At 41.6% G+C, this 27,070-nt stretch overlaps 1 protein-coding gene across 2 annotated transcripts in view; it reads left to right on the top strand.

Annotated features, from left to right (window-relative positions):
* CCDC186 (coiled-coil domain containing 186) overlaps window positions 1-26,707 on the top strand; it is a 49,009-nt gene extending 22,302 nt beyond the window's left edge. For both annotated transcript variants that reach the window (XM_090057264.1, XM_090057265.1), the window contains 13 exons: window positions 1,282-1,410; window positions 2,632-2,844; window positions 5,247-5,366; window positions 6,453-6,557; window positions 6,891-6,989; window positions 8,758-8,844; window positions 9,728-9,870; window positions 13,674-13,929; window positions 16,250-16,439; window positions 17,407-17,487; window positions 19,218-19,428; window positions 21,512-21,731; window positions 22,281-26,707. In XM_090057264.1, coding sequence (XP_089913390.1) covers window positions 1,282-1,410; window positions 2,632-2,844; window positions 5,247-5,366; window positions 6,453-6,557; window positions 6,891-6,989; window positions 8,758-8,844; window positions 9,728-9,870; window positions 13,674-13,929; window positions 16,250-16,439; window positions 17,407-17,487; window positions 19,218-19,428; window positions 21,512-21,731; window positions 22,281-22,364 — 1,938 coding nt within the window. In that variant the 3' untranslated portion in view covers window positions 22,365-26,707. The remainder of the gene's footprint in view (window positions 1-1,281; window positions 1,411-2,631; window positions 2,845-5,246; window positions 5,367-6,452; window positions 6,558-6,890; window positions 6,990-8,757; window positions 8,845-9,727; window positions 9,871-13,673; window positions 13,930-16,249; window positions 16,440-17,406; window positions 17,488-19,217; window positions 19,429-21,511; window positions 21,732-22,280) is intronic.
* The last annotated feature ends 363 nt before the right edge of the window (window positions 26,708-27,070 follow it).

Raw genomic sequence — 27,070 nt, forward strand, 5'->3', positions numbered from 1 at the left:
AGCAGAAGGGAGTGTCATCCTGGATGTCACTGCGTGCTTATAATGGGATTATCTGTTAATGCTGTTGCTGTTGTTTCAGCATGGATTTTTAAACTGACTGTAAATGTGCTGTAGTGATGTGGTATGATATCCAAACTACTAACTTTTTTTATATTAGTAATTTAATATACAACACTACTGTTAGTGTTAGCATCCCAGTCATGTCAGATAGCTGTCTGTTAATGTCTTTTTTTTTTTTCCTCTGCCCAATTTGTTGGGCATTCTCAAATGTTATGGCAAAGACTTGTTCTCCAGTGCCTGAAGAATGTATCATGCTACAGGATCCTCATTTGCCTTCTGGACGTCTCTGCAATCTTTTGAACATTCAGAATATTATTAGACAGAGGGTTGAAAAGAAGATGGATTAAAAAAGTTAGAAACTGAAACATATACTCTTGCCTAAAGCAGCAAACAGCTTACTTGTCCCTTGCTCTTATTTCCTTGTTATCACTGTCTGATGGTGTGAGGATCATGAGTTCGCTGTGATATTTCACTTAAATGTACCATCACAGAAAGTGGTACTGATAAGTGAGCATGCTACTCTGAATTCTGTTTCTTGTTATTTAAGCCAGCTCTTTAATGTTTCACATTTGGGGGCAGTTTCAGAAAATATTACTTTTTAATGAGGTTAGTCAAATATCTTTTGACACTGCAGTTTAAAATGGTACTTTTCAGCAATGAGAGTTGTAATATTTATGGCATTTAAAAATGAAGCCTCTTTTTCTTCTTTCATTCCCCCCCCTCTCTTTATATAGAAGTCAGTCCCTGGAAAATAATTTAGTCTTTTCTCTTCAAACAGAGAAAAACCATACAGTTTTGTACTGTGTGTTTATAATTGAAGTAACTGATATAATATTGCATGCTTGCACAAATCCATCAGTTATATTTTATATGCTAGGCAGTGATTCAAGGTGCATCTTAAATGTATTGAATTCTTGGTGTCAGATGTCTGATTCTTTCTTTTAATGCAAACCTAAGCAGCTGGATTAGAACATAGGGCCTAATTCTGAGATCTTTGCAACTTTGTTATCCTTGCCAATAGACTCCATCAGCAGAGAGAGAGATATTAGTCCAAATCCCTCTTCCTTTTCACATAGTAATTTATTCTACCCTGATATTTTCCTTGGTGTTTTAAAGTGCTGTAACACCTAATTTAGGTGAAATGTTCCTATGTTTCCAAAATTTGATTGAAATCTTTTTTATTGTCTCTTCACTGATTACTCAATGATGTTTGCTTTGCAGTTAGAAGCAAAAATAGAAGAGCTTAATAAAGAAGTTAAAGCTGCTAAAGACAAGCTTACAACCCAAGAAGCTGCAGCCAAAAATGCTATTCAGCAATTGCATAAGGAGATGACATTTCGTATGGACCAGGTATCTTAGAATGATTTTTAATCACTGAATTGCTCATTCAGTTTTCTTGGAAATGTTTGGCAGCCTCATCATGTTAGAAATAGATTCCCCAAGATTTCCAAGATGCATTTTAACCTTTTAATAGAGTCCTTGACACCTAGACTGTGAAAAGACAGAGCATCTGTATGTTTATGTATACAAAATCTAGGCCACTAATGCTTTTTTAGTTTCCCTATCTGTGAAATTATTTTAATTAATTTAAGTCTTATTTGTATTGGTTTGAGTTGTCAGCAGATTTCCTTTCTTATCGATTTTAAAATGCACCCTTTAATGACTAATTCCAGGTTAACCATTTAACCTCATTTGTTGTTGCTGGTGGGTCATCTTTTTCTCTTAATATGGCACTAAGTCAGGGGCTTTCTCCACGTTATATGAATTTTAGAACACAATTTTTGCTTCCTGTTCTTATGAAAATGTAGTAAGTTTTTGAAAATAAGATCTCCGTGATTTTAAACAGACAACTAAATAGACATTATTTAGAACATTGTGGGGAGAGATTTGGCACGATATATATTTGCAAACATATTTTCACTTCGAAGCATCAGATGTGTATGTTTTTGATTTTATGAATGCTCAAATACACTGAAGCTGTACCAGCCTGCTGATTTATGCCATTAAAATAAGATATTTAGCTGTGGGCTTGCAGACATTTAAGATATGTACCTAATATTACAAACATGAGTTTCATTGGTGGCCTGAATGAGCTCATACCTGGTTCTCTCCAGGTCACCAATTGCTGTAGGCAATATAACAGTACCCTGCCGTGAGGTGGCAGGGGTGCTATGACAGCACATTTGCATTTGAGCAAGCTGTTCTCCCAAGATAGAATAGCAGGGAAGGAACCACAAGGGTCCAACCTCTGCCCAGATGGACAGTTCCTACAAATACTGAGTAGAGCTACCTGCACCAATACCAATAACATGCACTGGTGTAGAAGTACTTCTTATTTTCCTAGGGCTACTTTTCCTTGGAGTAGAATAACATGCACCAGCATAGGGCTGCATATTATGTCCACATTACAATTACACTGGTGTTCAGCCTGATCATGCTAGTGAAAATATATATCTGCATCCTCACCTTCATCAATAGTTACTGCATGGAGTACTGTGTGTGGGTATTGCCTGCTTATCAATGCTAACTGCAAAATGCATTATTAACGGAATCAGAGTAACAATTTTAAAGGCAAACAAGAAATGTGAAGAAGCGCGCCAAGAAAAGGAAACCATGGTGATGAAATATGTTCGAGGAGAAAAGGAATCGTTAGACCTCCGGAAAGAAAAGGAGATACTTGAGAGAAGACTGAGAGATGCAAATAAAGAAATTGAAAAACATACTAATAAAATCAAACAGCTTTCTCAGGAAAAAGGAAGACTGCACCAGCTCTATGAAACCAAGGTATGTTAGGCATATTGTACAAGACTTAAAGAACTGATTAAAAGTACTCTGTGAATAATCTGGACCTCACTTAGCATAATTATGGAATGAAATGTGTCTTACTGAATTCACTTCTGCTGTGTGTTGGTCAGAAGATTCATTTTATGAAAAAAGTTTTCTTTTGGGAAAAAGACTATTGTTTCTATTGTCATCTCCCCGAAACGCCTTCAGATAATTCTCTGAATGGAGGTCTGTAGGATGCACTAGTTTCTTTGGCAACAAAATGAGAAACCTGCCTTGTAGGCAGTTGGTTCTACAAGCATTGATGAAGGGGTTTAAATACTGCAGAATCATGTTTAGGATTTTCTGTTGTGTCCTTGCTGTTTTGTTGCTTTTAAAAATTTGTTTAGGTGGTGAGTAGCGAAGAAACAGGATTTATTCAGGGCCAGTTCAGAAAGCCTGGAACTCATTTTTGGAGGCCAGTAACAGGTTGCACCCCAACTGCTTACATCCTGCAGTGCTAAGCCCTTTATTAATATTCCACACAAATGTTTGAAGAAAGGTGCAGTTAAGTTTCCTACAGTCTTATGTCTGAGCAGTTTCTGGTCATTGCGAGCAAGGAGGTGAAACGAGAGATGCTGGCTCCTTTAAAGTACCAGCTACCCAGTAATAAAGGTTTAATAATAGCTTTAAACCACAAGTCAGCATCCTTTAAGGTGTGGGAGGCCAAATGAAGGTAGCTGTGTTCAAAGGTGGCTGCTGCCACTGCCCCTCTAAGCCACTTGTTGCCACCCTACCTGTCTTGGTTCTATGCTGAGGCTGCTCTCATGGCCCCTTACTGCAGCTGCTGCCACTGCTGCTGCCCTTTACCCTTGCCAGCCAACATTCACTGGTTGCTAGCAGTGGCACCAAATCCTGCTAGCAACCAGTTTACTAGTGAAAGAAGCAACAGCTGCGATAAGAGGGTACGAAAGAGAAAGCAGGGAGGGCTGGGACAGCAGCAGGCAGTGCGGCAGCAAAACTGCTCAGGAGCAGAGGAACATGACTGCTCTCCTCTACTCCGGAACTGCTGCCAATATCTGGCCGGTAGGGATGGGGGACAGTTGCTTGGTGGAACAAATCCATCCCGTGGGCCATTGGTAGCTGATCTCTCCTTGAAACCTAGTGGATTTGTTCGTAATGTCATTTTGTGGTGTGAGCAGGAAAAGGAAGGTCAAAGTAAGCTCACCGAAACTTGAAGAAACCGTGGCTTTAAGTGGCTCCTTTTAAGTATATTTCAGTGGTTTTCCAGCCTATAAGAAGGAGGGGATCTGCTCAAACCTGCAAAAGGAACTTTAGCTGGTAGATCTAACTTCAGGTTTACCTGCGAGAGCAGCCCTGAAGATTTGCAGTGTTTATGCAGCCCTCTTGCCATGCTTGTCTAAACACCTTGGGTAAGGTAAACTTGGCCCATTTAAGGAATAACATTGCAGTTGCTAGGAGTCTAATATAATGCATGGAGTATTTTATGACATGTTGGTTTGTAGATATTGGTATCTAAGGTCAGGCCAGCTATGCTTTGGCAATTCATGCTGTTGATAGGAAAGGTGGTGGTTTGTGTGGAGTGGTTTTTTTGCTAGCATTTGCTGTTACCCTGCACCACATGTCCTTAGTTGCATATTAAACACACCCAGTGCTTTGTTAGCATTTTATGCTAACTATTATGCTGGCATAAATAGTGTATGAACTACAACCACAGAGCAGTTTAAACATAGACTATTTTCTTTTTTCCGGTATTGATCTGTTTTATGTATCCAGTCATGCAAGGATTCCATCAGTTCTGTACAAAAGTTTTACCAGTCCTTAAGTATTTAGCTGCATCTTTTTGCACCTTCTGAATCTAGCTCCATGGAACCTGCATCTGTCCCCTCAATCTACTGAAGGAGTAAAACTGCACCTTTGCAGCCTTCTCAGAAGATCAGCAAATCTAGGTTTTCCTGGATCGTCACCGTTCCTGACGAAACCAGTCTGCTAGCAGCCCCTAAATGTACCAGCAGTGTGTGCAGACAGGGATGTACTCTCACTAGGGGGACTCAGGCCTAAACATTTCATAGATTTCATAGACGTTAGGGCTGAAAGGGACCTCCAAAGATCATTGAGTCCAGACCCCCGCCCAAAGGGCAGGAAGTCAGCTGGGGTCATAGGATCCCAGCAAGATAAGCATCCAATTTGCTCTTGAAGTTGTTCAGTGTAGGTGCTTGAACCACCTCCGATGGCAGGATATTTACAAGTTAGGGGCTAAAGCGTTATGTTCGTTTTTTCATAGCCTTAAAGTTGACAGCCTACACTTAGAATAAGACTAATCATACATGAGTGCTATAGCTATATAAACACCGAAGGATCAAAGTCTGCAAAATAATACCTGTGTTCTGTTTTGGTTTTAGGAAGGCGAAGCTACTAGATTGAGCAGAGAGAGAGAAAAACTGAAAGAAGAAATAAACTCTCATGTTATCAAAGTCAAATGGGCCCAAAACAAATTGAAAACTGAAATGGATTCTCACAAGGTTAGTAAAGCACTGTCCTGGAGTAAGATTGCAATGTGCCCCTAAATCCATCTGTAGGCAGTGCTGTCTACAGATGGATTAAAGAAATTTCCAGTTGAGAAGCGAAATTGTGGAAGGACAGAATAGAATATATCCAGAGTGGGTTTTTGTTTCTGTACGATTGCCAGAGGCCTTTTACCAAATCAAAATTATGCACCCTGCAGTCCCTGCTAAGAATTTCTTGCCCTTCCTATTCTGAATTTACCAGTTCAGAATCTGCGCGTGATCCAGGTTACAGACGCTGCCAGTCTGATTGGGGAGAAAGAGCAGTTAGAAACTAGGCTTTTTCACTTGTTTCTTTTTTAAACACACACATACTGAAAGGAAAGAGAGAGCTATGGCAAAAGGTCCTTGCTTTGAGGAGTCTAAGATGGAGAGGATGGGCTGTAACAGATCTATTACAGAAGTCTTCCTAGATGCATGAGCTTTGTTTGGAAAGGATTCATCCCTTGTTGTTAACTTTCTTTTTCAGAATTATCGACTTCGTGTTGGCTCACAAAATGTAGGCTCTACCAATGAGAGATTTTAATTTGCTGAGCTGTTTGACTCATGCTGCCTGCTGGTTTTTGAGGGCTTATTCCTTTTAACACCTTGAGGAGGATTGCTGGAGGCAGCAGGGCAGGGGATGGGACATTTCTTCTGTCCATTTTTTCATACTGAAGGTGGGGAGGGTTACAATTCAAACATGGCTTCTTACAGAAACTGGTGAAGGTTAAATCATGAAATTGGCTTAGAAATTGAGATTTTTTTAAAAGTAATTAGCTACAGCTTTATTTTTATTTGCTTTCACTTGATTTATAATGTCAAATTTCTCTACATTCATAAGGCCTAGAATTTTTTTTTTTTAATTTTTAAACAAAAGCTAAGGGTTTTCATGTTATCCGTCTCCATCAATAGCTGCAGTTGTTCAAACAAAATACATTGCTATTTGGAGAGAAGTTGGTCACCGTGGAGTTGAAAATATTTGGAAAAGAGTCACATTTTCCTCAGTTAAAAACTTTATGAGACTCAGCAGGTTCAACCCATTATCCATTTCTGTTTTTCTAGGAAACTAGAGACCGACTCAAGGATGCAACAACAAAGTTAACACAAGCAAAAGAGGAAGCAGATCAGATACGGAAAAACTGCCAAGAAATGATAAAAACGTACCAAGTAGGTGTGTTTTCTTATGAGGTGAAATTTAGCGTGTTTAGCATTTCATTTTTCTTTTTTCTATTTGCTGCATAACTTGTAATAAAGTGAAAGATTACTGTGTATATAGCGTAAGTGAGATGACATGTCATTTTATATGCAGGTCCAAAGATTAGGTATGAATGGAAAATAAATAGAGAGGCCAGCTTTGGAGGGCAAGGCTCAAAGCTTCTTTGTAGCCATATTGCAGAGTCAGCGATATTAATAACATGTGCCCATAAAATGGGCAAAGAGTGGCTTTTTTTTTTTTAATGCGCCTAAAATGAAGTGTGCTTGCTTCTTGCATTCCTGTAGGAGTCAGAAGAAATTAAATCGAACGAGTTGGATGCAAAACTCCGTGTAACAAAGGGAGAACTGGAGAAACAAATGCAAGAAAAGTCTGACCAGTTGGAGGTAAACACATTGTGTTGCTTAGAGGCAGCAAGGCCTCTCTTCCAAGTTGCCCAGTGCTTCTCATGATTAGAACTTGTTTTTGGTTGCTTAACTTTGCCAAATATTTACTCTGGCTGAATTTTGCATACCAGGTATCTGCTGCCGGCTACACTTTTTTGGGGATGTTCCAGCATATCCAAGAACAAAGTTAGAGGGAAATGACAATTGCTTTTTTGAGAAGCCATGGGGCCTCGACAGTTTGAAGAAAGGGTTTTGGTGTCGCCTTTTGCCACCACAAATTTGGCAAGGCTAAAACATCTAGGGGGGAATCTTGGTTCTCGCCTGCTCAGCAGAGACTTGCTGCTTTAGTAGTAATATTCTCTCAAAATTCAGACTGCCATAAGCATGCTTTATCATCTCACAGCTCCTACAGTTTGATTCCTGCACAGAACATGTGAGCAAACTTTTAGCTAAAGGCTGCTGGGGAATGATTAGGACTTTCCCAGTTGCTGGAGGCCATTGTAGTGCAGGCACTAGAACTGAGAGGACAGAGTTTTTTCTCAAAGAGTTACTCCCAGTCTTGGGTACTGTGCAGATAAAGAGGAAGAACCTAAGTGAAGAGTTGGAGGGGTTGCAAGCCAAAGGAAATAGGAGCCTGGGGAGAGGATGTGGCCAGGGACTGATGAGAGGGAACAGAGAAGTTTGGGGTCAGATGTGTGGCAGATGAGGTCTGTTAACACTGGAGCAAACTTCCCTTCTGAAACTGAGTCTCCGCTGTTCCTGTGCAGTGTACCAAGCAATGAACCCCCTGGCAAAGTTGCTTATTTCCCTTCAGTGGCAAGTCCACTCGGAAAAAAATTTCTTACTTCTGCTAATGACTTTGTTAGACTGGCTGGCAGAGGAGGGTTGGTGGATGCCAATACCCAGGTTTAGCTAGTGACTGTTTCAGCCTGTTTTTTCCAAACAGCTCCCCTACAACTACACAACTACGTCTAATCTGGAAGGAGTGACTCTTGTTAGCTCCCTGATTTTTGGCCTTGCTTGTCTCAAATAAAAAATAAAAAAAAAATCCAGTGTTGTGCTGGTGGCTCTGCCATTGTCCCTTAAAAAGCCTTCTTTATGTAGTCCTCTGAATGGAAGTATGTAGGATGCACTACTTCCTTTGGCAACAAAATGACAAAACTGCCTTGTAGGCAGATGCTCCTACAAGCACTGGAGGTGTTTAAATACCGCAGAATCTTGCTTACAGGTTTCTATGGTGTCCTTGCTGTTGGATGGCTTTTTAGACTTTGTTTTTAGGTAGTGAGGAATGAAGAAACAGGATTTATTCAGGCCTGTTTCTGACAGCCTGAAACTCATTTTTGGAGGCCAGTAACGGGTCACACTCCCACTGCTCAGGTCTTGTAGTACTAGTCCTTTTTTAATGTGTAATTGTTTGACTGAAGAAAGGTGCAGTTATGTCTCAGCAGTTTTTGTTCATTAGAAGCAAGGAGGCAAAACAAGAGACACTGGCTGCTTTTAAAGTATCACATACCCCAATAATAAAGTTTAATAATAGTTTAAACTGGGGTTGGCAACCTTTGAGTGGGAGGCCAGACTAAGGCATCTGGTTTCAAAGGTGGCTGTTGCTACTGCTGCTGCCACTCCATGTTTCCTGTTGCCACCCCAGCCCTCTCAGCTCCTGGCTGAAGGCATAGAGCGCTACCTTAGCTTTGTGGCACAGAGTGCTGCCGTACAGACTCTCCTGCCTCAGATTGAGGCTTATTGTGATGCTCTCCTTCTTTACCAGGTACATCATGCCAAAATCAAAGAACTGGAGGACTTGAAAAGAACATTTAAAGAGGGCATGGATGAGCTGCGTACACTGAGAACAAAGGTAACTAAAGATTGCTGTAGCCGTAGGTTGAAAATGGAGTATAAAACTTTTGGCAATAGATCAGACAGATGAAACACAGTCACTGCATGTATTCTCACCATACACGTTATAGAATGAGAACTTTGTAGGATGAGCTCAAGGGGGGCTGCGTTATTTAGGAATGGCTGATCTAGCCAGTGTTTCTTGGAGTGTCATTGAGCTGGTACCTCTTGCTGTCCCATTTTTTTTCTCTGCCACGTTTTACAGCAAAGCTATTAGGAGTACTTTAGTAGGTTTTGAAAATGACTGCTACCGTCTATGCGGTGCATATTTATGTAGAACTGCACTATATGGATCTGTACAAGCAGTTAGAGTTTGTCCAACTGGCAGAAGAATTACACAAAAGATTAGAGTTCAACTGCGTTTGGGTGTTGTTTGGAGGCTGGTGAGGGCCATAGACCACTGCCAAACAACTCATCCTGATCCCGGCTAGAAGAGGAGCAGTGCAGACCCCATAGGGCTGGTCTTTGGAGAAAAGGATTGGGAGGGCATGATGTACGTTGCCTTTGTTAATAGCAGGAAGATGGTAAAGTTAAGGAGCCTTGATTCCTTGATATTTGTAGAGTTATGAAACTTTAGGGAAGATTGTATTGGACTTCTCGATTTTATTTAATTTGGTCCTTTTAAGCAGCTGATATTTACAGCTTTTTCATATTCATATGACTAAAATTAGTATTTAATTTAGCTTTTGAATCCAATTATATGTACACTTCATGTTAAAAAACAGGAAGGCAGTACTATACTATAATAATTAATCAGAACTTTAGACTGCCATATAAAACTTACCGGCTCTGAAGTTTGCTAAGAAAATAAGCTTATAGTTTCTTTTATCTTCTACATTTAGGTGAGGTGTCTAGAGGATGAAAGGTTGAGAACAGATGATGAGTTATCTAAGTACAAAGAAATCATTAATCGGCAGAAGGCTGAGATTCAGAATTTGCTGGACAGAGTGAAAATTGTTGATCATCTGCAGGAACAACATCAAAGGTATACATTAAAGTGTGGATTTAAAACAGACTTCTCTTAAATCTGCAGCATGTTTTTGTTTTAAAAATATTTCTGCCTTGGTATGTATTATACTTGGGTGTCCTTAGGGAATCTATCCTGTTCCAGTAGAGCCCCTTGTAAAACTTCTGAATGATTTAAATGTACCCAAGAACATTTATTATGTTGATGAAATGTGATGATCAGATAAGAGATGATATTACAGATAATAGATCATATAACAATGGGACCTGTCAGGATAAAAATAAGTGTGCATTCTGGAGCTGACTGTTCAGCTTCCATGCAGGGAAACTGTTCGGTGCTCATGTGATTCAAGAGCCAGGAAAGAGGCAGCTGAGCTGGGAGGATCAGGCTCTTTTATTGTGATGGGTGCATTGAAGCACTTAAAGGAAACCTTAATTTATATCCATTAACATGTGATTTTTCAGAACATTCACCTAGTACTTGAGCTCATTTGCATCTCTAAGTTGCATCTCAAATTTATCTACATCAAATCCTTAGCTTTTAAGGAACAGAAGGGCTGGTTCTCCTCTCTTGAACTAGTTTTGGTTCTGGCAAAGCTCCGTTAACTGCACTGTAGCAAATGTTGGCTTACCCCACACCCTCTACTCTAAGCTGGAGGAGAATTTGGCTTATGGACATCCCAGAACAGTGTCTGGGCATAATCATATTTCCATATGGTTTATGTGAAATAGAACACAAACAAATACTATCTGTTTTCACACATTCGAACTGTTCTGGAGGCAGACGAGCATCACAAATAATCCACCTACACATTCCTGCAGTACTTGTAAGCAATTTTAATTTGCCATGGGACAATATTTCAGCAATTTGTCGGCCTTCCTCAGGGATACGCAAATGAACATTTTCAGTTCCTTTATATGCCCTTTGGCTCGTGCTAACATAGCATTGGTCTTTTCTAAGAAAACTGCAGTTACCACATGCAGCAGTGTAACAGCAGTGTACATATATAAGATAAAGAAAGCAGTAAGTGTCCTATATTGAATACCATGCCAACACGCTGGTGTGCAGAGAGGAGCTCCTGGGAGCAGAGCGAGAAGCTGACTACCCCTTGCAGAAATCTTTTGATGGTTACCTCCAAGTCAGCCTCTTTAGTACTCTTTCACACTGAGGGAGTTCTCACTGAGTGATTTTTCTTTTTTCCACATTTTTGTAGATGTAGTAGATATTTCTAACCAATGTAAATTTGTCCTAGGAACCAGACAGACAAGTTGGCCTTGTGCATGAGTGCACTACATCAGTAATAGAGGTCATGCTTTTAGGTCATGCAATACCTGTTGGATATAGCCGGTCTTTTGACTAGTTGGACTCTACAACATCTGACCTCTGAATACCCATTTCATTTTCCTAAACATTAATCTTTAGTAAACCATGTATTAAGATTCTATTTATATTAAATATAATCAGTATAGAAAAGTGGCTACTACTGTTAGAAGTACCTTAGCTCAGAAGTTCCCAAACTCTGACAGATTGTGAGCCACCAATTTAAAACAATACAACCTCAAGTATCACCAGCACATTTTTGTCCTATAAAGTAATTATAATAAATCAGTTAACGCGTACCACTGGTGGTACCCGTGCCACAGATTGGGAACCGCTGCCTTAGCTTTTAACAAAATGCATCTCTTTCTGCCTTTTGAGAAAAAGCTGGTTTCTTGCCTGTTATATCAACTAAACAGAAACAAATTATAATTTTTGAGAGAATGATTTATTGCTGTGACTTTTTTCCCCTTAGGGGTTAACTGGAATTTGAAACTCCTCCAGTTTCATAGTTTCATAGTTTCATAGTAGCTAGAGTCGGAAGGGACCTAGGTAGATCATCTAGTCCGACCCCCTGCCTTAGCAGGAAAGAGCACCGGGGTCAGATGACCCCGGCAAGGTGCTCATCTAACTTCCTTTTAAAAATCCCCAGGCTCGGAGCCTGCACCACTTCCCCTGGAAGCTGGTTCCAGGCCCTAGCCACCCTGACTGTGAAGTAGCGCCTCCTAATATCTAATCTAAACTTACCCTCCGCCAGTTTGTGACCGTTATTCCTGGTCACTCCTGGCAGCGCACGGGGGAACAGGGACTCCCCCAATACCTGCTGATCCCCCCTGACCAGTTTGTAGCAGGCCACAAGGTCCCCCCTTAGCCTTCTCTTGTGGAGGCTAAACAGGTTCAGGTCCCGTAGCCTATCCTCATAAGGCCTGCCCTGCTGACCCCTGATCATACGAGTGGCCCTCCTCTGAACTCTTTCCATATTGTCCACGTCCCTCTTGAAGTGTGGCGCCCAGAACTGGACGCAGTACTCCAGCTGCGGCCTGACCAGTGCCGCATAGAGGGGGAGGATCACCTCCCTGGACCTGCTCGAGATGCATCTGTGGATGCATGATAGGGTACGATTGGCCTTCTTGACTGCCTCCCCACACTGCCGGCCCATGTTCATCGTGGAGTCAATGACGACTCCAAGATCCTTTTCCGTCTCCGTGCTGGCAAGAGGAGAGTTCCCCAACCTGTAAGTGTGGTGCCGGTTCTTCCTCCCCATGTGCAACACCTTGCACTTATCAGTGTTAAACCCCATCCTATTCTCATCCGCCCACCGTTGCAACCTGTCAAGGTCAGCTTGTAGCCTATTGCACCCTTCTAGTGCACCCACATCCCCCCACATCTTAGTGTCATCAGCAAACTTGAACAGGGTGCTTTCTACCCCCTCATCCAAGTCACTGATGAAGATGTTGAACAGTGCAGGCCCGAGGACCGAGCCCTGCGGAACCCCACTGCCCACATCCTTCCAGGTCGAGAAGAACCCATCCACTACCACCCTCTGGGTGCGGCCCTCCAACCAGTTGGCGACCCATTTGACCGTGTGGGCATCGACACCACAGTCTCTCAGCTTTTTGATGAGGACAGGGTGAGAGACAGTGTCGAAAGCCTTCCGGAAGTCCAAAAAGACTACATCCACAGCAACCCCTGCGTCTAATGATTTGGTGACCTGATCGTAAAAGGCCACCAGGTTGGTCTGACAAGACCTGCCACTGATAAACCCATGTTGCCTGTGATAGATCAGTCCACTTTGAAAACAGCATAATTTACTGTTCTAGCTTCCCACTTCAGTCAGCTACAGCCTCAGTCAGATTAGAATAAAGGGAAATACTTGACCACAAAGGAGGTTAATAGTCTCAAGATAAGCTCATCCTTAATATAAGGAACAGATAGTGCTTTTACAATCCTAAAGGGTTTTTGTGGTCTGTTTTATATCCAGGTATATTAAAAGAAATGTAAACTCAATGAATGTGTGGTAATAAACTATTTGGGCAGAATTTAGATGTATACTCTGAATGGTAACAAAAAGCAAGAAAAGATTAGAGGTCTGTTTACACTGAGGAAATATTTCTGTACTTCTTAATATTTTCCAAAAAATCACTATGGAAGTTTGGAAAATATTTTTGCAGAGATGTGCATGTAAACCCTGCTCTTCTAAAAGATTAGGCAGGATTAGTTGTGCCTTCTACCCTGGATTTGTATCTTCCAAGGGGGTTCTCGCTTATGGACCCCTTTGGAACTGCTGCTTATTTGTGGAATTGCACCTCAGTCAGGGTTGTGCCACGTTAGTCAATTGAATTTGCAAGTTCAGGTAGTGCTTATACCTGATCTTTACTGGCCGTTCTCACAAATATGACTGGCGTCATTGATAGCTTATTGGCACACTGAAAGCCATTTAATTCATTCACGTTTATATTTAAACTCAAGCAAAGTCTTTAAAAACTGTATCATGGTTTTGGCAGAGATGAACAAGAGATGGATGCATTGAAGGAAGAAGTGGATAGTCTGAACTCCTTGATTACTGATCTCCAAAAGGACATTGAAGGCAGTCGGAAAAGAGAGTCTGAGCTACTGGTATTCACTGAAAAACTAACCAGTAAGAATGCACAGCTTCAGTCTGAAAACAATTCATTACAGAACCAGCTCGATAAGCTCACTTACAGTGAACGAGAGGTACAGAGGCAGCTGGAACATGTGAGACAGACCAAAGACGATTTGGTGAGTACAACGCACAGTGTCCGCAGGTTATCTAGTATGGGCTGGTTTAAGGTGTAGATTTGGGGCTTCAGCTTCTTCAACTACATAATGAGGATAGAATTTTGGTTTTTGTTCCAAAGAAAATGAAAAATTCTGACCCTTTTGGTTAGAAATAAAAGACTGAAAACAATATCTGAATGCAGCCAGTGCAGCAGCAATAGGAGCAGATTCCTGAGTCTGCCAACTTAGTACAGTAACAAATCTGGTGTGTGGATGGCCTTATGTATCCCAGTGGCAGTGACATCTAAGACCTGTTATCTTTAGGGGCGAGGGAAGAATCTTGCTGCTATTTTTATGCCCTTCCAAACACAAAGTTGTGTCCCCTCCCCGTCGCTGTCCTCTAGAGTTGTAGGGGTGACGACTCAGGATGGAACCTGGGCTGTGTGGATGGAGTCATGGTGTGAGTTCACTGTCATGGCTTGCATTGATCTGGCATTTTACATGGTGTGATTTGCATGTGAAACTGGTTTCTGAATGTCCCTTGTTTAAACGTGGTGTGCACAAGGAACTTCAGCTGGCATAGCTGTGTTGGCTGAGGGACGGGGGGATTCATACAGATGAAACATCAAAAGTCCTGGGTGTAGAGGCAGCCCTTTGCTTTTGCTAGGACAGATGATTTCGTTCTGGAAGGAGGTATGCACAGACACAAGTGGAAAAGTTAGGCTGGCAAGAGTGTGGTTTAGTAATGTAAACCACAGCATTTGTGTGGTTAATCAAAGTGCCTCCAAGTGACAGCCCAGGCTTAGAAAAAAAAGGATTTACTTGTGCGGTGGAAGACTAGAATCTTTGAAGGCCTTGCCGTTTGTCTTCAGGCGTTCAGACCGGACGAACATTGGTCATAGAGTCTAGTCCCCTGCAGCCATATTGTGCTGGTCCATTCATACATTTAGCAAGCTCCTTCTCAAGGCTCCTCTTTGTTGCTTAGAAACCTACTCTTGATTTCCAGCCTAAATTTATCCATGGCCACTTTATACCCTTTTGTTCTGTGCTAGCTGTCCTGGAATAGTTCTTCTGCATCCGTATACCCTCAGTGTTTACTTTCGATCTGTTTATAAAGAGTATGGTATATCTGCTCAGCTTTTGACTTGTTTGGCTAAACAAGTGCAGCTCTTTTAGTTCCCTCTCAAAATAAGGTTTTCCATTCCTTCCTGAGGTGTTTGATCAGAGGAATTGCTACTGGGGAACATCCCTTGCACCACCCGAAGAGGATTGAGGATGAAAAGTCAGGGCTCTGGGTTTCCCTTGCTGGTCCAGTTGCTGACATGTTGCCCTGGCTAGGGTCCTCTTTTCTGAAACTGGAAATATGGTAACATCTGTCAGGGGGACACATCACTCCCAGCCTGCAGCTTCCCATCCCTGCTGCTGCCCCTCACTCTCATCCTGCAGACCCCTGGGCCTACTGGTGCCTCTCACTCCCAACCCCCCAGGCCATGCTGGTGCCTCTCACTCCTGACCCACAGCCCTCCCAGTCCTGCCAGTGCCTCTTACTCCCTACCTGCAGCCCCCTGCTCCCCTCAGCCCTGCTGGAGGGGGCCCCCAGCTGCCCCTGTCCCAGCCAGCTCGGAGCATGGCAAGTGGCAGTGGCAGAGTAAGTCTGGCCCCAGAGTAGGCTGGAGGCAAGAGAAGGGAAGATCTATGGCACCCCCCCTCCACCCTGGGCTGGGGCTCCAGGACCACTCCAGGTGACCTAGCCATGCCCCCCCTCCCCTGGTTGCGGTAGCATCTCCTGGTCACCCCACCCCCACAAGCACTACACCAGCCCTGGTGCCACTAGCCCAGCCACAGAGCTCCCTGCTGCCCCCAAAGGGTCCCCATCCCCTTCCCCTGCTGGTGGGGCAGGCGCCTCTCCACCGCCTCCCTACTCTGCCCCAGCACCTGGACAGCTTCCCCCAGCACCACCGGGCACCTGCCCCCCTCCACAGACGCAGACACATGGGCGCATACGTGCATGTGGTGCCCCCTGTCTTTAATCACCCTTCCCCTGCTCCTGTCAGTGGAACAGAGCAAAATCTCAGACACTGGTTCAGATTTCAAAAAACCGCCTAGACAGAGATCAGATGATCCAAAAAGAGGACATGCCTGGGAAAATATGGATGTATGGTAACCCTAGTCATGGCACACCACATCACCACAGTGGTGATGTTGATCTTAATTGTGATATAAAAGAGTGCAAGATCCTTGGATAGAAGGCAGGTGCAGTGTAAGTGAATGTGTTGTTTCTGTTAAGCACATGGTTACTTCTGGTTTTTTATTTGTCTTTTTTTTAACATTGTAAATTCAGACCAACAAACTGCAGAAGGAGGAAGAGCTGCGCAGACATGAGGTCCTGGCCTTACAGACGGAGTTAGATTCTCAACAGAAAGAGCTAACGGTGCTGAATACCCAAGTGGATGAACTAAAGGATGAGCTGGTTACTCAGAAGCGGAAGCACACATCAAATCTTAAAGATCTCACCAAACAACTTCAGCAAGGTTGAAATTTTTTCCAGCTCCAGACAGTAGTGTGTGTGCTAATATGGCCTCTCCTCACCCCATGCTGGTAGAGAGGGGTTCTGGCTCTCTATTCATTGCTGAAGAACGTTAGTTGCACCTCATCAACAGTAACTCATGAGTCCATGATTTGAAATAGGTTTGCCTTAAAAAGTAAATAAACCCCATGTAACACAGCCATTTTACAACAAACAAAACACAAACTCTTTGATTTTTACCTTCCCTGGTTATGCCGGTTGTGACATTCTTCTGGGTAAATTTGGTTTATCTGAATTCTGCCATATTGTGTGTTCAGAACCTGCCAACATTTCCCTAAGCCCTTACTGGAGCTGGGACTGTTTGTGGCATTTATTGTTTGATTTTTATCAAAGAGCTTTATCTGTTTAATTATGGTTGTAGGAAGACTGGTAAATAATTTGCGTGCAAAGTAAGTGAAAAACATTAATAGTTCAGAAGTGCATCCGTTCTGAATGCATTTGATGATAATTACATGTGCATTTGGAGTTTGCATGGAAATGCAGCTTTTGTCTCATCTTCATATTGTGCAAGAGGGAATTCTGTTTCCCTTGTGTATGTGTGTATGAACCTTTCCTCTTCACATGCATTTTCTGAAGCGTCATCCAGCTCCTGGGAGGAACATACTTGGCTGTCAGCTACCAGGAACAATGACAACTAGAACAGAGCTGTGTTATGTCCTTCATTAGTTATTTAAAAAGCGATCAATAGCATGCGTTACTGTTCCAAGACTGTGTAATACATGGAATTCTTTTCTCACCCAGAACGGGGCAGAACAAACTAATAAATGTTAGACCCTGCTTTTTCTCAGAAGGGTTCAGGCACTAGTATTTTGAAAAATGCCTGAATTTCTCTAGGGTTGGAAGCTATATACTGTGTTGGGTTAAGGTTTATCCTCATTTTGGTAACCCTCATCATCATCTCTTACTGTCAGCACGAAGAAAACTGGAACAGATTGAAAACGGTAGTTATGATAAAGAAGTCAGCAGCATGGGAAGTCGTTCTAGCTCATCAGGTAACTTAAGTAGTGGTTTGCTGTTTTTACTGGTTTAACAAAGTAGTCTCCTGTAAATACACAGAGATACAGTATTGCACCCATTTACCTGACAAAAGCCCTTAGGTCTGTTAAAGTTTGCGCTCTCTTCCCCCTTTCCCCCCCCCCTCCCCCCTTATTATTTTTTTTGTCTCTCAGTACATAGACCTGAGAAGTGCAATACCTGCCACTATGAAGTATCTGGAAATAAGTGCATTTTGAAATGGCTCCATTTTTACCTGTTGCATAATTTACCTGTGAAATTCACTGCCATGGGATACTATTATGGCTGAGAACACAGTACCTAGGCCTCTCAGTATAGGTGTAGCCATGTGCTTTGATTACAAGATTTAAACAATAGCCATGAGAGCTAGCTCCTACTTTTTTTCAATTGTTATTGCATTGATGTTTAAAACTACCTTACACCCCATATACACATTACACTTAAGGTGTGATTAACCAGTTAACTGCATCTTAAGCTGTGTGTGACCTAACCATGCTTTCAGTTAATGGCATGATAAAACAAGGACTAATGGCAGTTGGTCTAATAAGATGAGTTGCAAAGTTATTCCACAAAAAATGTGTAACAGGTTTGTGGCTTGGTCTTATCGCACCATTAATTCAGTGTGTGGCCAGGTCCTGCGTGGTTGGGAGCCCTATTAGCTGACAGGGCTCCCAGCCACAGGGGTGCACCACACATTGCACTGGCCGTGAGCCCTGCAGCTGGCATGGGACGCAGATCTCGTGCTTGCAGCTGCAGAAGCTTGCTACTTGTTGGTGCAGGGGGAGCCCGCAGTTGCGATTCTGGGCTTCTCCTGCACTGGCAGTAAGGCGTAATTGGATCTGATGCTGGATCCCATAATCACACCTCCTTCCAGGCACGTGTGGATCACGCCTCAGATCCTACCGCGCCTTTATCTGAAAATCTAGAGGGGCTCTTAGATGATTTCCTTAAACTTAGTCAAAAGTCAGAGAGATAATAGCGGTCGGCTCCAACATGGTTTTATATTGATATTTGACATTGGGTAAATTGGTTAGTGGCCTAGTGTACTTATGCAGAACACTGTTTTATTATTTTTAGCTCAAAGATCATTTTTCGCCTTCAGGCATTAATTAATTTATTTGATCAGTAATAGATAGTATTAAAGTAGGTTCATTATATAAAAAACGACATGTTCTGTCAGCGTGTTGATTTGATGTATTGAGCCTTTTTCTTTTTATTCTCCCCACTGTCTTTAAAGTTGTCTCAGAGCTTTTCAGGATCCCTTCTGTCATTAAGTAGGAAGAGGCTAAGTTTGGAGCGCTCATGTTGGAGATTTGCTGGTCTACACTGAAGTTTCATAAAGTTTTAACTATATCAGTTTAGAACCTTACGAAGGGAAAATCAGTCAGCCCCTCCTGCTGGGGCAATAACACCAGTAATACATTTACAGAGATATAAATATATCCTTTACATCAGTACAGTTGTGCTCATTGTAAGGAGTTTTACCACTTTCTGAACAGATGCATTAAAATTATACGAATACAGTGGACAGACAAACCGAGTAATGGCTAAATGAGATCGGCATTCCGTGAAGACAGTATTTAATCAAAGTCCTGGGCTGCTCCAAATGGTAGTGATTTACTGGATGGTGTATGTGGAGGTGGGTGGAACAGAAATACTGTATTTACTACTCTAGAATTCTTTAATGAGCACAAAACTGCATTGGCAGGCTCTCTTAATGCTCGAAGCAGCAATGAAGATAGGTCGCCTGAGAATACTGGCTCTTCGGTAGCTGTCGATAACTTCCCAGAAGTGGACAAGGCTATCCTGATTGAGAGGATTGTCAGGCTACAGAAGGCTCATGCTCGGAAAAATGAAAAGATGGAGTTCATGGAGGATCACATTAAGCAACTGGTGGAGGAAATCAGGAAAAAAACCAAGTATGTATCCCACTGGAGCCATATGGTCTTTGGTGTTTGGTTGCTGTATCGTGACTTTGAATCTTACGTAAGACAATTAATTGGCTTAAAAGAGAAAAGTTAGGATAAGATCGCTGCAGCCACAGTGTACCTCAAAGATCATAGTTTTTCCCTTACTACTTTTGTAAAACAGTTCAAGAAAAAGTGACCAACTAGGAGGTTGTGGATCGCTATCATGGTCCATTTACTTTTTTTTTAATTCATCACAGGCTGGGATTTCTGCAGGTTTGTGAACCACTGTTATACCTGAATGCTTGCCTAGGTCTATTCTACCCATGCAGTTGGTCCAATAAAAGATATCCCCCACAAGAATTCTTGCCTCTTGCATAATTTCTAGTGGGGGCCTTTGTGTACAGTAAAAATAACATAATGCTTAATATATATTGTAATAAAATATCAGATCCAGAGGCATATACTTAAAGAGTGTGATACCAAGCTCTGGGTATGGTGCTACTTACAGGGTAGGCTTTTCCTGGGGGGGTTGCCCAGTTCAGTTATAGCTTGGTCATAGAGCGGAAGAAGTCATGTATGCTGTCTTTTTTTTCTGGGGAATTGCTTTTTGCTGTTTAAATATCTCTTATGAAATATGCCCATTTATTATATTGGTGCCTCAAGTGATTGTAAGCTCTCGGCGGTAGGGATTCTGTCTATTAATTGTGTGTATTCAGTAACCTTAGGGCAGTAATTCCTGATCTGAGTCAGAACAAACTGTTCTCTGAACCAATGGATGGCAACTTAGTGAATGAACAGTTGCTTAATAGTTTTTGTCCTCAGTGTGTTGTTCTGTGTCTGGCCATTTAGTGTACGCTATTCACACTGTCCTCTGAAGACAGAATTATTGCTATTTCCTCATGGGTTTTCCTGTGGTACGTACCATTACGGTATCTGAGTGCTTGACACTTAAGATCCATCTCTGCATGTCTGAGATGGGAGTGGGATGGTACTCATCATTCTGTAGGTGGCAGACAGAGGCACAGAGGATTTCTGGTTGGGTGTCTTCCCCCAGATCCTTACTTTCTCAGAATAGTCAACACCGTGTAGCACACCTGAGATTTGAAGCTCATTTTCTTTACCTCAATCAGGTAGGAGCTCTCAGCACTGCTGAAATTCAAACTCTAAGGTCTCAAGTTGTGAACTAGAAAATGAGGCACAAACAATTGGTAACATCTTTGAAAAGTTTAGCTGAAGTGACTGACCTGTGTGACAGGCAGGGGCAGAATCCACATCTCCAGGTAGACACTTCACCGACTTAAACATGAGCCCATCCTTTCTCTTTCTGTCATCCCCTGTATCATTTGCTGCTCCCCTTCTAGCATTATTGATGTAAAGGTCTGCCAGGCAGTCTCCTTTCCACGGCTCTGATTGATTCCTTCCCAGCACGAGGTAGTGGTCCTGTGGAAAAACAATAGGAATGTATTACTAGAGTTGTTTCATGACGTAAATGTTGTATTCAGGTTGTGACTGTTTATCTGCTTGGAAGCTTTGTCAGATCTCCTTTAGTTGCGTTTTTGTGCAAATAAAACTGACAAAGAGAGATGCTTTCTGGAATTGCTTTAGACAGTAGTCAAGCTACGTCTCCAAGAACAGTTACAAGTACAAATCTTGCATGCTCTTTGGTCCTTTGCTGAAGCAAAAGCCTTCAGTCTTGGGCTTGGGTTTTGTCACTAGGAGTGCTTGGAGCGAAATTCTGACCCCAGTTAAGTCAGTAGGAGATCTGTTAGTGACTGCAGTCAGGGAACAGGACTTTGCCTGAGTTTCTTTTTATGGGTGAGCCCTACAAACTGTTATGTTGGCTGATTTATTCACTGTTGATGCATTTGTAGCTAGAAATGGGCTTCGTTGTCAAAGTCCTTCCCCTCATCTGAAATGCCCTTCTAGGCCGGGGCACTTACATCAACCATGGTTTTGCTCATCAGGTTTACAGTGACGTCATTTTCTTCATCCCAAATATAGTTTAAGTCTCCCTGAAACAAGCTAATATTTGGAGCAGAAGTCAGTCTCTGCAGTTGCAATGCATTGTGATATCTATCCTCATTTTCTCTAGGATTATTCAGAGTTACATTCTGCGAGAAGAAGCTGGAACCTTGTCCTCAGAGGCCTCTGACTTTAACAAAGTTCATTTGAGCAGGCGTGGTGGGATCATGGCGTCTCTGTACACGTCTCACCCTGCCGACAGCGGGCTCACGTTGGAACTCTCTTTAGAGATCAACAGGAAACTCCAGGCTGTGCTAGAGGATACTTTACTGAAGAACATAACACTAAAAGTGAGTACCTAGGCCTTTCGTTCAGTCTGCCTTTGCAGTTCTCTAATACCTACTGCCTTAAATAGATGCAGACTACCAAAAGAGATGGCACTGAAGGGCAGAGAAAATATACTCAGATAGGTCATGCCACCTGACTTCTGTACAAGTCAGCGTTTTAATTTTGTATGCATAAGTATGAAGAAAGAGTATGCGTCTTATTAGTCTCGTAAGCAACTAGTAGGTAACGCACCTTGAAAGCACTACCTTATCCTATTTCATAAGCGTGTTTTTACATATTTATTAATTTGAGCTTTGAATTGAAGCAATAGCTTCTAAAGAAGCCTAGTGGAATCTTGACATCTAAGGGAACGACTTTATCCTCCCTGGCATCAGATTCATTATTGACAGGGGCTTTACTCTTCCAGCTTTTCCATGTCAGGCACAAATGCGGCATTTTCAGGGAGCAATAGACACAAGTCTTTAACTTTGTTTTTAATAGTAATTTTAAATTTGCGAGCAAGTGTTACACTCACTAATGTTTGTCTTTCCTTCCCTTTCCTTTCTTCACAGGAGAATCTTCAGACACTTGGAACAGAAATAGAACGGCTCATTAAACACCAGCATGAACTGGAACAGAGGATGAAGCAAACGTAACTAGAGTTTTTATGGAAAGACCAGAGCAAAGATGCAGAAAAGGCAGGTGCTGCAGGGTGTCAACTTAAGTTTCTCCTGGAAATTGACTGCGCAACAGTTCAAAGATCCAATCTTGCCAAGCTTTTAAGTATGCAAGCTGTTAGCTTTCTCAAGAGAAGGGGTCTGTAGACTCGGGTTGTTTTGCCTGTTTGATGTTAGCCAAAGGCATTGCTGAGCTTCACTATACACTACGTTCTTCTGTTGAACTGTACTCTGAAATGACATCAAATGCTTTGCGGTGTGTACTATGTGTAGAGTAAGTTTCAGTGAGATTTTAATTTCTGCCCTGTGCAATTAAATAGTCTGCTAATAATGGAGCTTCAAAAAAAATTAAACTGATTTTTTTTTTTTTTTTTTTTTTTATTTTGCTGTTGGACAGATCCAGTGCTGCTGAGCTTCAGGGGCTTTCAGACAGATTCTTCCCTACCCTGTATAAATGTTTCTGATATTTAAGTTGATTAAGTATTTTTAACATATGCATGAGAGAGGTTTTGTTCTCAAGCTTTGTGGGGGGTTTTTTGTTTTTTAAATTAAGGACATGGTATTCCATAAATTACCATTTGGAAAAAAGTTTAATAGCTTGGGAATTTAAAATTAATTGACCTGCTTCTTATTTTTTTAAAGCCAGCTAGAAATTGAAGAATGAACAACTTTTGTTTCTGCTGCAGTTATTTGGCAAGTTTAGTTGATATAAGCTTGGATTGCACAAATGGTTAGGTATACACATTTAAATCATTTTGAACTCAGGTAATTTAGTTTTATACAAAAAGTTTTTCCAGACCTTCGGTATAATTAGCATAATTTTCAAAGTATGAGCTGTTTGCTATGTGTATCAAATCTTCCCTCCCCCAGTCCAAGATACCCAATTAATTAAAAAAAAAAAAAAAATTCTGAGCATGTTTTGTTTGTCACAGTAGTTGTAAGTACAGACCAGCCAGTAAGATGGGGGTGAGACATGAGGTGTGTGTTAAATGGTGAGTTGTAGCTTATTGGCTGAACTGTAATTGTGGCACAGAAATCTGTGCCAGATCTTGAACTTTACTGATGTGTGAAGTATTAAACTGTCAAAATGACACGAGGTAAGATTCCAGGGGATACCTCCATCCTGCTTTGACAGAGTGATGGGAAGCTAGCCCTGCAGTGACAACTTTAAAAGTTGAGTCTCAGTGCTATACTCATGCAGCTTAGTATTGGGAAAAGTAATTTTCCTGGCCTGGACTAGCTCTGCTTCTGCAGTAAATGTATATTTTTATACATTTAGTGCTTGCTTGATCAAAATTCAGAGCAGACCAGTTCATCGTATAAATATATCAAGTATATACTGTATTACATATTTGCACTTAGTGCGCATGTACAATAAAAAGACTTTATCTATTATTTAAATTTGAAAGGACAGCTTTTTTAATGATGAAAAAACAAACCCAGATTTTCTGCCCTCCTCCCCACTTGTCATTTGCAAAATTGATCTCCGGTTGTGTCAAAAGACAGGATAAAATTTACTAATGCATCTAAGTGGCTTAAAGCACCTAACTTCCATTTTCAGAAGCCTGAGTGTCATTTAAGCAGTAGAAGATTTTACCCCAGAGTACCTGATTTGATTGATGTGAATCAGTCAGTGAGACTGCCCCACTGGTTAGAGATGACCATGCACATGCATATTTACAAGATCAGGCTCAGCTTGTTGCTCCTGAGTAGCTGGTGTTTTTACTCACCAACAACAGAGGTAGTAAAGAACTAATGATTTCCAATAAGGAGAGGGTCATGCGGCCCCTCAACCCTTAATGCTGGGGGATGTCTTCTTTCCCAAATTCCAGGGGCAGTGAGAGCAGTCCTGCAATTTTGTTGTTACCCTTAGCCAGCCCAGCCTCAGGACTGTATCTGCTGCGGGTATACAGACGAACTGTTCAGAACAGCAAGGCAAAGAGGGCAGCGACTTCCCCTGGAGCAGCTGGCATGTGGTAATGTTGTCCACTCTTACTCCACAGTAAGTGAACGTTATACCGGAGAAACTTATCTTGGAACTAAACAGATTTAAGTTTCCCTGATTTATAACTTGTGCTTACTGCAGACTAAGAGCAGACAAATGGATGATTATCCTGGAATATCCAGTAAGTCCCTATTCCCTTTGAACTTGCTGTTCTTTGTCTGTCCTCACTCTGAATGTTTGTGATGGGAAAGTGGGTATGGGGCAATGAAAGCTAGCCTCCTGAGGTGAAATCCTGGCTCATTATGAAATCAGTGAGTTTTACTATTTTGTTCAAGAATGCCAGGATATCACCTGAGGGGTAAGTTTGTACAACTGAATTAGGCCCTCTGAGACAGTATTCAGGAATAAAGGTTGTGTGTCCAAACATGGCTTAGCTCTTGTTTGTTTTGCATTTTTATACTTATATGCCTGTTTGGCTTATTTTCCTGTATTAAACTGATTCCCATATTTTAGATTCTGATGATAAGCTCACTCCATATAGTACCTATAACTGTTTAATGTATGTTTTTCAGCTGTTTAATATAAATGAAGAAATGTGATGCAGATGGGATAAGTGCAATGATAGTGCGGGAATTCTTTGTAGTGCTTCTTGACATCGCTCCATTACACGTCTTAAATTATTTTAGCACACTAGTTATCCTTTTGTCTTGCTTAAAAATGCTGCTTTCTGTCTGTGACTCTTGGGGAATTCTAGGGGTTTTTTTATCCTTGCTTGTGTGTGTCGTTTTCATAAGCAGCCAAAACCTCCTTTCATTCACCACCTTCAATTTAAATAGACCAAGATGTTAGAAGTAAAGCCACAGAGGGGAAACGTCTTACGTTTTCACATAGACACATCTTTGGTCTTAACATGAGAAGTTTTTCTTGACTGTACTTATGTCTGTTTTCTCTTATGCAAGAAGATGCAAATGACCGGAAAATGTGTTATCCTTATGAACGTTGTCAGTGGCTGCTTTTGTTTTCAGGGAACAGATCAAGAGTCAGATAGATGGCTTCACTTGGTTCAAGGAACATGAATGCATCCTATAAAAAAGAGCTGAAACAAGACACTGCTGCTTTAGTAAGGGAATAGCTTAAATCGCAGAGGAACGTCGTGACTGTAGACAGCCAGCCCCCAAGTCCTATGCATCAGTGGTTCTGTTTAATCCTTACTTCGGGAACGTAATGGTTTACATTACAAGGTTTTGAGGTATACTTCTGTGAGGCTCATGAAGAAGTAGGATAAATTTATTCTTATTAAGTAATAGTCTTAAAACTATTATGTATTTTAGTACTTAAGTCTTTTAAACCTAAGTGTCCCAAGTAAGTTGGGGCTTCTATTTTCAAGAGTCTAAAACAACTATCCATTTCTCATTGAAAATTATCAAAGTGGGACACACAACGTTGAAGGCTCTTCTTGAAAATAAGAATCTAAACCAGAAGCCTTTGGCTAGTTGCATCCTACAGAATGCTTCACCCACTTCTGAATAGATCATGCTTTTGTAATGTGTATATCCCACATCCGGCAGTACAGGCCACACTTCCTACAGAAACTCTGCTGACCTTTCCCCATCATGGAAAGGCCTCAGATATGTTCTAAAAAGCTAGTGGGTCCCCTGTGTATCCTAGACCCTGGTGATGGTTTTCTTATTATACATACTTAATAGAGAAGTGTACTTAAGATTTTTACTTCTCATAGTCTTCTGAAAGCAGCAAGATCTGGCGTACGTTCCCCAAAGATGTTCTAATCCAGGTCTGTTCAAAGTGTCAGCCTTTTTAAACGTGTGTGTTGCATCATAACTGTTCTTGCTGTGTTCCTACTTGAGAATTCAGACCTCAACTTCCCATTTGATCTTAACTGTTAAATCTCTGACTGTATAGGCCACCATGCTCTGCGAGGAGGTTCACAAAGGTACAGGCCTTATTCATGGTGAGGGGAAGAGGCTCCTCTTCAGAACTTTTCTTTTTTTTACTATTGCACAACTCTGATTTCTTACCAATAGGTGGTGCTAGAAATCAGACTTTCCAGGCCTGTTGAAGAGTTGAAAACTTCGCCAAATAAAGAATTTCCAGCTAAGTCACAGATGGTGGAGAGTGGTATTAGGTATTTTCCAAAATGGAAGGGATTATTTACTTACCCATTTTGTGTTCTGATGGTAAAACTCTGTTTAATCTTCCAATGTATGTATGTATGTTGTATGAATATACACATAGTGACTATTGATTTGATTAACTTTGTAGATATTTGTTTCTGTATAAATGAAGTTTAAGACATCACTATACATTATGTATATATTGTACTTTTGAAATAATAAACAGACTTGTGAATGCTTGTTTTTGGATATGTCACGCCTGATATGTGTTTTACATAACAAGTAGGCAGACTTTGAGTTATGTCTGCACTCCCCACTGTGGTACAAGCTAGGTCTGGGAGTATAAATTAGCCTACGCAAAGCTCCTGGCTACCGTGGCTAGAGTGTTTCCAATACCTGAGCTCATGCAGGTGTCTCTGTGCTGTACCACATGGTGCCCCTGGTAAGACCTGGTCTGAAATGGCACTTGATAACCCATGGAGGCTTGGATAAATCACTTTGTCATAAGGGATAAAGCTAGACACACGCACCCAGTGCTGATGCTTACTTATCACCAGATTTTACCATTTCTCTTTGCACCTGATAGTACCTTACTCTAGAGTAGCCCT

Source organism: Crocodylus siamensis, chromosome 7, assembly GCF_052110815.1.
Source record: "Crocodylus siamensis isolate JL-2025a chromosome 7, ASM5211081v1, whole genome shotgun sequence".
NCBI lineage: Eukaryota > Metazoa > Chordata > Crocodylia > Crocodylidae > Crocodylus > Crocodylus siamensis.